This window comes from Gavialis gangeticus, unplaced genomic scaffold (genome assembly GCF_001723915.1).
Source record: "Gavialis gangeticus isolate Ggan-Ray unplaced genomic scaffold, GavGan_comp1, whole genome shotgun sequence".
NCBI lineage: Eukaryota > Metazoa > Chordata > Crocodylia > Gavialidae > Gavialis > Gavialis gangeticus.
Genome location: NW_017729006.1, coordinates 43967545 through 43980116, shown reverse-complemented (window position 1 = coordinate 43980116; position 12572 = coordinate 43967545). Strand labels below are relative to the sequence as shown.

Below are 12572 nucleotides of genomic sequence, written 5' to 3'. Positions count from 1 at the left end.
AAATGAAGACTCACTTTGGGGCAAGAATTACAAAGCTGCTTCCAAAACAGATGCATTGAAACAGAAGCACACACAAAGTTACTTACTATGGTACTGCCTTGATACCAGTACACTCTAAGTAAACATTCTCATGGTTTTGTTTTTACCATTAGCCTTAAACTTAGAAAATGCAGCTTGAGTGAGAGATGGTAAGAGCAAACTTTTTTTTATACACTGTAGCACAAAGCATACTTTGAATCAAAAAGCTCTGATCCAACAACAGGCAAGAACAAACCTTTCACTTCAGTTGAGTTTCAAGGTTTTTAGATTGTAAGGGCATTCTGTACCTGAGAGGCCTTATACAAAGGCTGTAGCTCCAAGAGCTGCTGTAATTAAAGCACCTGCAGCATCTCATGTATCAGCATCCTTGTGCTTTAAAATGGCAGTGAGGGCACTTTAACTAAAGCTCATCATATGAGCTTTAGTTTAAGTGCCCCCACTGCCATTTTCATAGATTTCATAGACATTAGGGCTGGAAGGGACCTAGAAGATCATTGAGTCCAGTCCCTGACCTGAAGGGCAGGAAGTCAGTTGGGGTCATAGGATCCCAGCAAGATAAGCATCCAATTTACTCTTGAAGGTGTTCAGTGTAGGTGCTTGAACCACCTCCAATGGCAGGCTATTCCAGACCTTGGGGGCTTGGACAATAAAGAAATTCTTCCTTATGTCCATCCTGAAATGGTCTTGCAGTAGTTTATAACCGTTCAACCTCATCTTCCCTCGGGGCACTCTGGTGAACAGACGTTCCCCCAGATACTGGTGGTCACCCCTGATAAACTTATAGGTGGCCATCAGATCGCCCCTGAGCCTGCGCTTTTCCAGGCTACAGTCCCATAGCTCTCAGCCTGTCATTGTAAGGTCCGTTTTCCTGACCTCTGATCACGTGCATGGCTCTTCTCTGGACTCTCTCAAGCTTCTCCACATCCTTTTTGAATTGTGGAGCCCAAAACTGGACACAGTACTCCAGCTGTGGCCTCACCAAGGCTGAGTACAAGGGGAGAATGATGTCCCGGGATTTGCTTGAGAAGCATCTATGGATGCAAGCCAGCATTTTGGTCGCTTTACTAGCCGCAGCATTGCACTGAAGGCTCATGTTCATCTTGTGGTCAATGATGACCCCCAAGTCTCTTTCTTCTGTAGTGCTAGCCAGTGTAACACTGCCGAGCCTATAAGGATGCTGCAAGTTTTTCCTCCCAAGGTGGAGAACCTTGCATTTTTTGGTGTTAAACACCATCAGGTTCTCGTCTGCCCATTTGCTAAGCCTGTCCAGTTCAGCTTCAATTGCCCTCTTGTCTTCTGGTGTGGATGCTTTGTCCCAAAGTTTGGTGTCATTGGCAAACTTGGCCAGTCCACTTCTGACTCCAGTGTCTACATCATTAATGTTGAAGTGCAGGGATGCTGATACATGCAGAGGCTTCTAGAGACGTGCTAATTAACACGCTCCAGCAGACTTGATTAATCAGACTCTCCACATATCTACAGGCCCCCTAAGAATCTATCAGTACAAAAGAAATCCAAATAATTTATTTTTACCTTAAGATTAACTATTGGTAAACTGTATCTGTCTGCTTTTCGCACAACTGTGGACAAATCTTGCAAATGTGATGAGAGGAAAGCTCTGTATGTTGACGTTAAACCTGCTGCCCGGGCCTGTTGAAAGCACTGATAATCTGCTCGCATGTCGCCAGAAAATGGGAAATTCAAAGCCACCAGATGCAGCTTGAAAACAGAAAAGAAACAATAACCTTCTCAGTTATAAAATCTGTTAACCAATCCACATCTTCTTGATGGGGAAAACATGTCCTTGAGGAAAACAGACAGACAGGTAGCTGGGACTGATATGGAATATCTTTCAGAGTAGAACATTTATTCTAAACCTTTCATGATGAAGAATTATAGTTGCCACCATAACATCACATTTCTTAAATAAGTCATGTTCAGTTTGATGAGCTGCAATCCAGCCCACAGCAGAAATATATTATTATCTTTGAGTAGTTAGACATCCAAACACAAAATTTCAGTTTTAAACTACTGTTGAGATTTGCTAAATAGTAACCCTTCAGTTGTCACCACATTACTTACAAAACCCCAAAACTTGGAAGTGAATAAATAAATAGTTAAGGACATTGTTATGCACTGACCACATAAAATCTATTGTTATCAAATACAATACACATATTTTAATCACAACATAAAAGTTTAAATTCTGATTCATATGTTATTTTTCAGATATAATGTCATTATCTTTCTTTAAATATTGAAACAAAAAACTTTTCCAAAAATGCAAGCTTAGATTATAAATGATCCTTTTGACGAAAATATCCATCAAGTTTCCATGGGAAAGATAAAACAGTTCCAATAGTGCTAAGTAAAACCCAGTCATAACCTTAAAAAAGTAGCCTGTATTTTAGATTGAGGCCATTATTTACAGCTAAGAAAATCAGGTATGTTTTTATTACAGGCATATGACAAAGGTTATATATAATCACCAAAGAATAATGCTTAATGAGGCCATTTAAAGGTTTGTACAATTTCTAAATTCTTTGAAAGCTGTACCTGAAATGTCTCAAAATAAGTTCTGTGAATTTAGAGGATACCTTGAAAGCACATGAAAGAGATTTACTTTACTTTGTACACAGATTGCAACTATGCAGCTTCAGTGGTGTCTCTACAATATAATTATCTTACTTACTGATGGTTTTCCAGTGTCAATATTGGAAAAAGTAGTCAGTGCTGGAAGAGACTGAAAGCCCTGTGGTGGAACACACAGCAACAAATCACTCACAAATATAAGTTGACTATGATGTCCAGAGCAGGGAAAACACAACCTTTTTTTACTTCAGTCCATTGGGGGAAACATCCCAGATCAGCATTTCAGCTGTTCAGTAATATTTCTTAATAAAATAAAAATGGAACTACAGAAATGTGAAATCGTGTTGCTCTGAATGATGATATTCTCAAACTTTAAATTAACGTACTTCTACCAATTTAGAAAGTCACCTCGGCACATGGTGAAATGCTGTCCTAAACAGAGATGCTTTTCCTAGGTCTCAGAGCCTAACACTTATCTGACTGAGTGAGCATCGGTGGTTGAATGTTCTTGAAGATATGTACTGAAGCTGCTAATACTGAGTTTGGAGGAGTTGGGGCAAGAATGGATTAAAAACAAAAGAATGAAGGTGAGGTGAGACAAGATATTCAATGCAATGCAAGATATGGACTGCACCATGCCTCAGCAGCTCCCTCACAGAGACAGGAACAGGACCTACCAGGGGATCAAAGTAGGTCTTTCCCTGTAACACAGCTTGCCCATATAAAAATTAATAATAACAGAAGCTTAATTTTAGTTAGCCCTTGGCTCATGTTTATCATTGTCTTACAGAGTACTGAAGTTACATGCTAGGTGTTAAGGACTTGCATCTACTTAACTTCTAAATTTCTCTGAAACTAACCCTGGGCTTGATATGGCTCATTTCCATATTCAAAACTAGGGCATGGGCTATTTGAACACTGCTTCAAAGATGCCTTTTGCCTCAGCAGTATGCAGAACCTCATAGGTAGGGGCCTATTGAAATTACAATTTTGTGATTTTTGCAGAACTGTGATTTTGGGTGGCCTCTGTGAAAAAGCACAGGTTCCCTGGAAAAAACAAAACAAAATACTTACTGAATACATGCTGGCTCCCTCTGGGGAGTCAGCAGTCTTTGTGGCCACTGCGGCCTAGTCACACTGGGGGGGAGGAATGGCTGCTGTCACATCAAGGTGACTGCCACCCCTGTCCCTCACCACTGACTGGCTGCGAGGGCTGTCTGTCATATGGTCCCACCTCTCTCCACCAATCGGTGGTGAGGGGCAGGGCCTCTGCAGCTAATCAGCAGTGAAAGGTGTGGCCATATGATAGTCCTCACAGCCAATCAGTGGGGAGGGGCAGGGCCACCAAGGCCCCTCAGCCAATGAGAGGTGTAGGGTCCCCACCATGCTTGGCCTGTGAAAATGGGTGCTGACCCTGCAATATGCTTGCAAAATCAGCTGCAGCCACCTTGAGTTCAGTAGACTCCTACTCTTAAGTAAACAGAGTAGCCAATGCCTAGTCATAACCAATTAGGGAACTCATGTAGTGACATGACCAATGTGCAGGGCTGAAAGGTCACCCAGGTTAGAATTCCTGCTCACCCACCGCCCCGAAAGCCTGTTGTGGGGGAGCCTGTATACAATATCTGCCAAATGTTCCCCCAGTTTCTGCTTAGTCAGACCCACAAGTTTTCACAGTCCAAAAGAGTTTTGCACTTACATGGCTTGAAACTGCTGGAGGAGGAGGGCTGTCAGCAGGGATGGGAATTAATTCTCCCAGCTGGAAGGACAGAGAATGAAGAGGGAAATAGAAACATATAAAAGTGAAAAAATTACAGCAATTAAGAAAGTACTGCATGAAAGGAAAGTATTTGTACCAGCTCTCCCTTCTTTGAGAATATTTGCAACAACTTCATTGAAGATAGGAGAGTTGAAGCGAATCATGAAGCAGTGCTATAATACCTGCAATTTTCTCCAGCCATTTCGAACACGGATAAAGACCTCGCTGTTTTCACGCAGATAGATTAATGTTCCTTCTGCCACCAAGTGAGCCTTTTGCAGCATACCCTCAATATTTCTGAATGTTGTAACCTGTCAAGTAATCAAAAATAAAATAAAATAAACCCCACGCCTAGCAGCATGAGATGCAAAGGATATTTACAGATAAATACATTCATTTGAAGAATGCCAGTAATGACAAGACATTTTCTGAGCAGTAAATGCATATAGAGCCCATTGCATCTCATTCCACCCAACTCTTCTTGTGAAACATAATGTAAGCATAAGCTTTTAGAACAGTAGGGAGTGTAGGCCAAATTCACTTATATTGTATCTCCACTGATTTAAACAGAATTACACAAGGGGTATATTTTGTTTTGTATGGGATAAACACACTGTTACAACTTGGTACAATTGGCTGGGGCAGCAGAATTTGAAAGATGATTTGGAAGTTTCAAAAGAGATTCAGCAACAGTAGCTGGAGTGAAGCAGGATGCAGTTTGTAAATTATATCTCATTCACTGAGCTAACAAAATCAGTTTCTGTTACTATCATATCTGTCTCACTGTTTTGATCCAATTAGCAAACTTAATTCAGACATTTAGTTTATTGATTTCTATGAGACATAATCTCTAACTGAATCTGAAGGAGAATGCAGAACTAATCAAATAATGAAACAAGGTTTGGATGAGTGGTTTTCTCCTTCTGGTACTTTAGAAAGAAACCAATTTCAAAGTATAGCATCTTAGAATGAAGGTGACTATAGAACAGTGATTCTCATTCCCTGGGGTGCTGCCAGATCCTTTGAAGAGTGCCATGAGGTGTAAGGAGAAGTGAAGGCTCGGGGTGACTTGGTGGCAGCCTATAAGTATATAAGGGGTGTGCATCAGAAACTGGGAGAATTTCTGTTCACCAAGTCACTCAAAGGGAAGACAAGGTCTAATGGTCACAAACTCCAAGAAAACCATTTTAGACTGGATATAAGGAACAACTTCTTTACTGTCCGAGTTCCCAAAATTTGGAACAGACTCCCACCAGAAGTGGTGCAAGCACCTACTCTGGATGCCTTTAAGGCACGTTTGGATGCTTATCTTGCTGGGATCATTTGACCCCAGCAGACTTCTTGCCTCTTGGGTGGGGGGCTGGACCCAATGATCTTGCGAGGCCCCTTCCAGCCCTAACATCTATGAAATATGAGATATGCAGAAAAACACAGGCTAAGACTCATCTCTGCCTGGCTAATTCCCAACCCTCACTACTTCATCCCTCTGCAAGGAGATAAGCACTGTAATATATAAGTTAGTTTTTGAAATTGGGTGCAACTCAATTCATGAAAGTTATGGAGGGGTACCTTGAGTCCAATGAGATGTGCCTCAAGTCCAAAAAAGGTTAAGAACCACTGCTGTAGCAGATTGCTTTACTATTCTGAGATGTCACTTGTTAGCTGGCTATGGTCAGATCACTGTGCTTCACTGATTTCCGATATCAAATGTATTCAATTTATAGGCAAATATTATGTTGTCTGGTACTGATTACAGAAGGTCTCTTCATTTTAAGCTGCTCTTCTGGCTTGTTGATTGATGCTTAATAGCACAATATTATGTTGAATGGTTGGGAGAAACAATTGGAAGAGATGGCAACCTTGACTGAAGGTTTGGATGGGAAGCAGTCCTGCAGGGATCGAATGGGGAGGTCTAGTAATTTCTATTATATTTGAGGTGCTGGGAGATTTGATATGGCTGAGTAAACTGGATGGTCTGCTTATTAAGGCATTTGAAAATGAATGCCAACAATGCCAAGGCCATTCAAGGAGCTTTTGGTGGAATTTAGCAGAAAGCTGAATAAACAAGTCTCTGAATAAACAGGTTCTTAACTTGCATACGGGACCTCTACCTAATACAGGATGTATACGGTTCCACTATGGGAAACACCTTGCCGGACTTGGCAGGGAATCTGCAGGTACACGGTAACCTAGGGGATAGTGACAATCGATTGATTGAATTCACTATCCGGTGAAGGGTGGGTAAACTAACCAGCACAGCTGAAGTGTTAGACTTCAGAAAAGATTCTTCAGCATGCTCAGGAGATTAGTTAATGAGGTGTTAAAGCTCAAGAGCATTGGTAAAATGGGGGTCCAGGAAGGGTGGTTGTTCCTCAAGGGAGTGCTCCTACAGGCACAGAAGGAGACAATCCAATAAAAGTGGGCAAAGGGGCCAAGAAGCCCTCTTGGCTGAAAGGGAAGTCTAGGAAAGCCTAAGGGCAGAGAAAGAGGTATACAGGCTGTGGAAACAGGGGTAGCTACCAAGGAGGAATATACTTCCCTGGCTTGCACTTGCAGGGAATCAGTTAGGAAGGCCAAAGCAGGATTAGAACTTAAGCCTGGTAACAAAACCTAAGGACAACAAAAAGTCCTTCTTTAGGTATATAGGGAGCAAAAGGAAGGTGCAGGGTAGCATAGGACCCCTCCAGGACAAACTGGTGACAGACAGGGGGGACAAAGCTAAACTCTTCAATGAGTTCTTTGCATCTGTATCCCTAGACACAGGCCAAGAAAAATCTCCCAATTGGATCATAGATGAAGGGTCACTTGGAGAGGCTAGATGTGTTCATATCAGCAGGCCCAGATGATTTTCATCCAAAGGTGCTGAAGAAATTGGCCAGAGTCATAGCAGAGTCACTGGTACGGCTGTTCGATCACTCATAGTGATCTGGTCACATCCCAGAGGACTGGAAAAGGGCCAATTTGATCCCTATTTTCAATAACGGGGTGGGGAGGAACTGGGAAACTGTAGGCCAGTTAGTCTCACCTCCGTCCTTGGGAAAACTCTGGAAAAAATCATTAAGGATCACATTTGTGGGAGCCCAGCAGGGGAAATAATGCTGAAAGGAAATCAGCACGGGTTCATTGCAGGTAGATCCTGCCCGACTAACCTTGTTTCTTTTTATGACCAAGTCACAAAATGCTTAGATGTAGGAGTCGAGGTAGATGTCATCTACCTAGACTTTAAGAAGGCCTTCGATAATGGTATCACATTCCGTTCTCATAAATAAACTGAGAGGCTGTGATGTAGATGATTACATGGTCAGGTGGGTGGCAAATTGCCTTAGGGGTTGCACTCAGAGAGTGATGGTGGATGAGTTGATACTGAACTGGAAAAATGTGGGTAGTGGAGTCCCACAAGGCTTGGATCCTTGGACCAGTGCTATTTAATGTCTTCATCAGTGACTTGGATGAGGGCATGGAGACCACCCTGTCCAAGTTAGCAGATGATACCAAATTATGGGGCAAAGTTGACACCAGAGGGTAGGGAACAGATCCAGGTGGATCTGGACAGGTTGGAAAAATGGGCAGAATGAAATAGGATGCAGTTCAACAAAGACAAGTGCAAAGTGCTGCACGTGGGCAAGAAGAACCACCAACACACTTACAGGCTGGGGGATGACCTTCTCAGCAGGCACAGCAGTGGAAAGGGATCTTAGAATCATAGTTGACTCCAAGATGAACATGAGTCATTAATGTGATAGGTGGCTCCAGGCTACAAGGAGCACCCAGAAATAATACTACCAGTGGGCAAACCACCCCCAAGGTCTGCAGGGTCTGTGTATCCTGGGCTGCACAGAGCCCTAATACAGACCAAAGCCCAGGTGGTGGCAGCAATTACCCCAGACTTGAGGGTGTGCTCCAGGAAGGGGGTCAGCCACACGCACACAGGCACCCCGGGGGAGACACCTGAAGCATGGTGTTGGTTGGGCGCTGGGAGGTGGGTGGGTCAGCGTAGTAGCACCCCCTACTGTCCTACCACAGCATAAACCCATGCAAAAATAACCCAGAGCTTATACTTCAGCAAGCAACTCCCTCTGAGCATGAGAGTGATTTAGATTGGTCTGGGAATTAGCCCAGTCAGAGTTGGGGGATAGGAAAAGTGCAGCCCTGAGGTGGGGTTCACTTTCCGAGCCCTGGGACTGCAGTCTGAACATTTACAGACATTCAGGAGACTGGGTTAACCCATTCCTGATCTAACTTAATTCACCTCCTCAGGTGAACTAAGTTAGACTGGGCTACCCTTTTTTTGCCTCATCAAATGTGTGTACAGATCAGCACTTAGATCGACTTAACCCTAGTTAGGTTCATATAAATGTAACATCTACACATACCCAGAATCCTCTTCATTCTACTTCTCACTTCTTTGGATAAGAAGCTGATAGTAAGCCCACAAACACAGCTTTCCTCTGTTCTATTCTATTCCCTCTCTCTTCCCATCTACTGTTTCACCAGAAGTGAGGCATCAGTGGCTCAGAAGCAGATGTAACTTGCTTTGTCTTCTACAGAACTGTTTCCAATGACTTACAAAGCATCTAGAAAAGGCAAATTTTGAAGTTTTTGTCTCTTACCAGGTTCCTGGTCCCTGGCAATCCTGGTTCTCCTGGAGGCCCTGGTGGCCCTGGAATTGCAGCTGCTAAAATAAAGCAAAAATTTACTTTGTAGGTCTTTCTTCTTGGAAGACAGACAGAGAAAACTTGGTTGTGCTGTGCAGGGTAAAGTTTTTGACAGTGAGAGTTCATGATAACGTGTTTGCTTAGCAGCTTGTCCCAGCTTGGACATTTTTGAGCATCCCCTGACCAGCTGCTCCCAGTTACATACACCAAAGCAACAATGCAACCAGGAGAGTGCTCCAGGGTCATCCCTACCCACTGCTTTCCAGCATGCTGCAGATTGGGGTCACAAGAGTAGTCATACAAGGATGCCTAGAGTATTTCCTCTAGTATATATCTGAGTTTAGATTGTGCCAGGGGCAGTGGGTGGGTAGGAGCATGCTTTGGAACAGTCAATTGGAACATGTTACTGCTGTACTGTAGACAAGCCCAAAGTCCTGAATAAAAAATATGCAGAAAATATATTTTACAAAGGTTTTAAAACCAGTTTTTGTGATTTCATTTTTTGTTTGCATTCTTACATCTGGCTGCCTTACGCATCTGTTCTGCAAGCTTTTATGCACATGTTTAACTTTAACAAGACTAATTCCTGTTTACAGGGTTATGTTAAGCATGTGTGTACTTGCAGGGTGAAGGCCCTGGTTACCATTTATATAGAGTTTGCAGGATGCCATATAATACTCTAAAAATAACCTAAAAGATGTTTTCTATACATCAAAAATTCAGAACTATAGGCCAGCTGTGACAAAACTATAGGTCAGCTTTAAGGGCTGAGAGCAGGCAGCTGGCAGGTGCAGGCCAGCCCTGATGAGGCAGCCATTTTAGATCCTGGCTCTCACTGCTGAGGCAGCAGTTCACTGCAAGCAGCTAAAGAAGCAACAACATCTAGTGAGCTGCTGGTCATGTAACACCTTGGTGGTAAGGGAGGAACTATGGGGATGGCAGGAGGTTCCTACAGACCCAGTGGGGTCCAGAGCCCCAGAAAGAAGCCTTGGGCCTAGTTAGAACAAGGCCCAGCTTAGGCATGAGGCTAACAGCTGGTAGGCCTACAAGGGGGCTAGGCAAGCTCTGGAGTAGAAGAGGGCTCTCTGGTGGGACTCAGGTGAATGGGGGTCAGCAGCTGCTAGGTTGACTCTCTGGTCCCTTGCATTGGTCAATGCAAGACGACCAGGGCTGAAGGGCCAAAGGGCAATTAAGCCCAATGTCAGGGGAAGGCCAGGACCACTGTGAGCTTTCTGGCACCCTGACTGGTGTGGAGGCAGCACCAAAGTCTGTAAGGGCTGGAGGTCCCTTTGACTGGGGGTCAGGGTGGGGGGGGGGGACAACACAGCTGAAGATGGTAAGGGTCAGTCAGCATGCAGGCTGTTATAAGATCAGAATGGGACCAGAGTGAGAGCTGGACCCAGTAAGAGACAAAGCCCAAGGAGAGCATCCAGGAGCCCCAATGAGGGAGCCAGACCAGGGCAGGTAGGCCTGCTTGGTCCTGGGTAAGACTGAAAATTGCACCCTTCCAGGGAAGGGTGGTCAGCTGGGGCTGTCTATGGTGGGACAGTCCCCCAGAAATGCTAGGTCTGTTACCTCCCTGGTGAAAGGTGGGTAGGGGCACCTGATAACCCCAGCCCCCACCACTCAGTGGGTCATTAAGACCAGAGGGTAGCAGGGCCAGGCATGTCTATGGGAGAGGCACCTGAGCCCATGGGTGTGTAATACCCTGAGGCCCCAGCATAGGGATGGAGTGTGGGCCCCAGTGAATGGGACAGAGTAGTTACCCTGGTGAAGGGGTGGAGTATTGAGGACCCAGAGAAGGGGGCGTGTGTTGAGGCCCCAGGAAAGGGGCAGTTAGGCCCAGGTAAGTCTTGTTCACTCTGAGCCTTGAGCTAGTGAATTTAGGAATGAAGACTCCATATTTAGGAGGGAAGGAAGGAAGTATTTCTTCATCAGTTTGAACATGCATGCATCATACCATGTCAGTGGCTGTTTGACACTGCTCAGAGGTTTGGAATGCCACAAATAATTCTTGCTAGTTGAATCGCAGTAGGTGTGGCTACATGTATAATTAATGTGACTGAATATACTCTGGTTCAATTTGAGCTGAACTTGATGTCACCATCTTTTAAGCACAGTAACTTATTGATGACTTGTATCTGATGGAACTATCCAGCAGCACAGTAAATTAGTCTACTGTGCCCTAATTGCCATGCATGAGTAGATGGTGACACTTACTGTGCAGCAAATTACTCTGCTATGCAGTAGAGTGTCTTGTGTAGATGTGCCCAATAAGAGCTAAATAGCTCCTTGGGAGTTGAATATAGCTCCTTCCATTCATGTTTAGCTACACGTGTTTGGCCCAAACTAGAGAGTCCCAGCTTGGCTAAGGGAGGCAAAGGAGAGTGTGATAGGGGTGCTTTAGGGAGGGGGAAAAGCTGTATGGAAATGGAAATGGAAAGCACACCTGGGGTGCACTGAGGAGTGGAAAGAGAGAAGAGTATAGTCAACGGATAATCTGGGAGTCTGAAAGCTGGTGTCCCCAAGCACCCTAGAGGAATTTGAGTTACATTTTCTTAATTTTCTCACAATAAATACAAACAGTCTCCAGCCACGCCCAGCCCTGCCCTATGTTTCCTAGAATCTGTACTTGAAGTTTCTGAAGCCTGTCAACCATACAAACTGCACCATGGGCTCTATAGAACAGAGAATACTGGCACATGATATTTACAAACTGGAGGAGAAATCCCATGTGGTAATTTTCCTTCTATCGGAAAAGCTCTGGTGAGGGTAGGTGGCTGGATTTAACATGGTATTCCAACTGTTCTTCATCCATGGCCCATCAGAAAAATTTCTTAGGTATCTTGCCTGTCATGTGAGTTGTGGGATGAGTTACAGAAAAAACAACCAGAGAAGACAGGGCATGATCCGTTAGGCAGGGGGTGCAGCAGGGGCTACCATCTCTGCAGCTTTCACCCTGCTGCACCTTAACACACACAGGGTCATCTATGTCACGAGTTTTGCCTGCCAGCAGTTTGAGGTGCAGTTCCCCACAAACCTCTGCACCTATGTCGTTGAAACTTGGCAAACTTTGTGGCCTCACCAGGGGATAAAACCCCTGCAGATTTCACCCCCCTGTGGTATAATACATACATGTGGCGTGAGTTTTGCTTTCAAGCATTTGGGGTACAGTTTCCCCCCAAACCCCTGCACCAATCTTCTTGAAACTTGGCAGGCTTCATGCTCTCAGCAGAAGCTACCATCCCTGCAACTTTCATCCAAATCAGACAAAAAAAAAAAACAGGTTATAGATATTTCATTCCCCACTATACCCTATGGCCAGATCTCCAAAGTAGCTCTGAAGCTTTTCTGAAGTGCTTCAGAAGTTCCAAACCACTTTGGAAAGCCTAACAAAGCCAGCGCTTTGATCCAGATATGCCGCTTTGGATGCCGTTTTGGATGCTGAAACGTCTGAAGCTTCTTCAGATCCGAAGCATGGTCCGAAGCCTCACACAGCCCTAGAGAACGTATGTTTGTTATTGTTA

The 12572-nt window shown here is 44.3% G+C and overlaps 1 protein-coding gene across 5 annotated transcripts in view; it reads right to left on the bottom strand.

The window, feature by feature from the left end:
- COL15A1 (collagen type XV alpha 1 chain) overlaps positions 1-12572 on the bottom strand; it is a 347975-nt gene that overhangs the window by 7875 nt on the left and 327528 nt on the right. For 4 of the 5 annotated variants that reach the window (XM_019509150.1, XM_019509145.1, XM_019509147.1 and 1 more), the window contains 5 exons: positions 9001-9065; positions 4573-4701; positions 4331-4390; positions 2732-2791; positions 1573-1758 (listed from right to left, as the gene is read on the bottom strand). In XM_019509150.1, the coding sequence (XP_019364695.1) occupies positions 1573-1758; positions 2732-2791; positions 4331-4390; positions 4573-4701; positions 9001-9065 (500 nt within the window). The remainder of the gene's footprint in view (positions 1-1572; positions 1759-2731; positions 2792-4330; positions 4391-4572; positions 4702-9000; positions 9066-12572) is intronic. The other variant, XM_019509146.1, reaches the window with a different exon arrangement.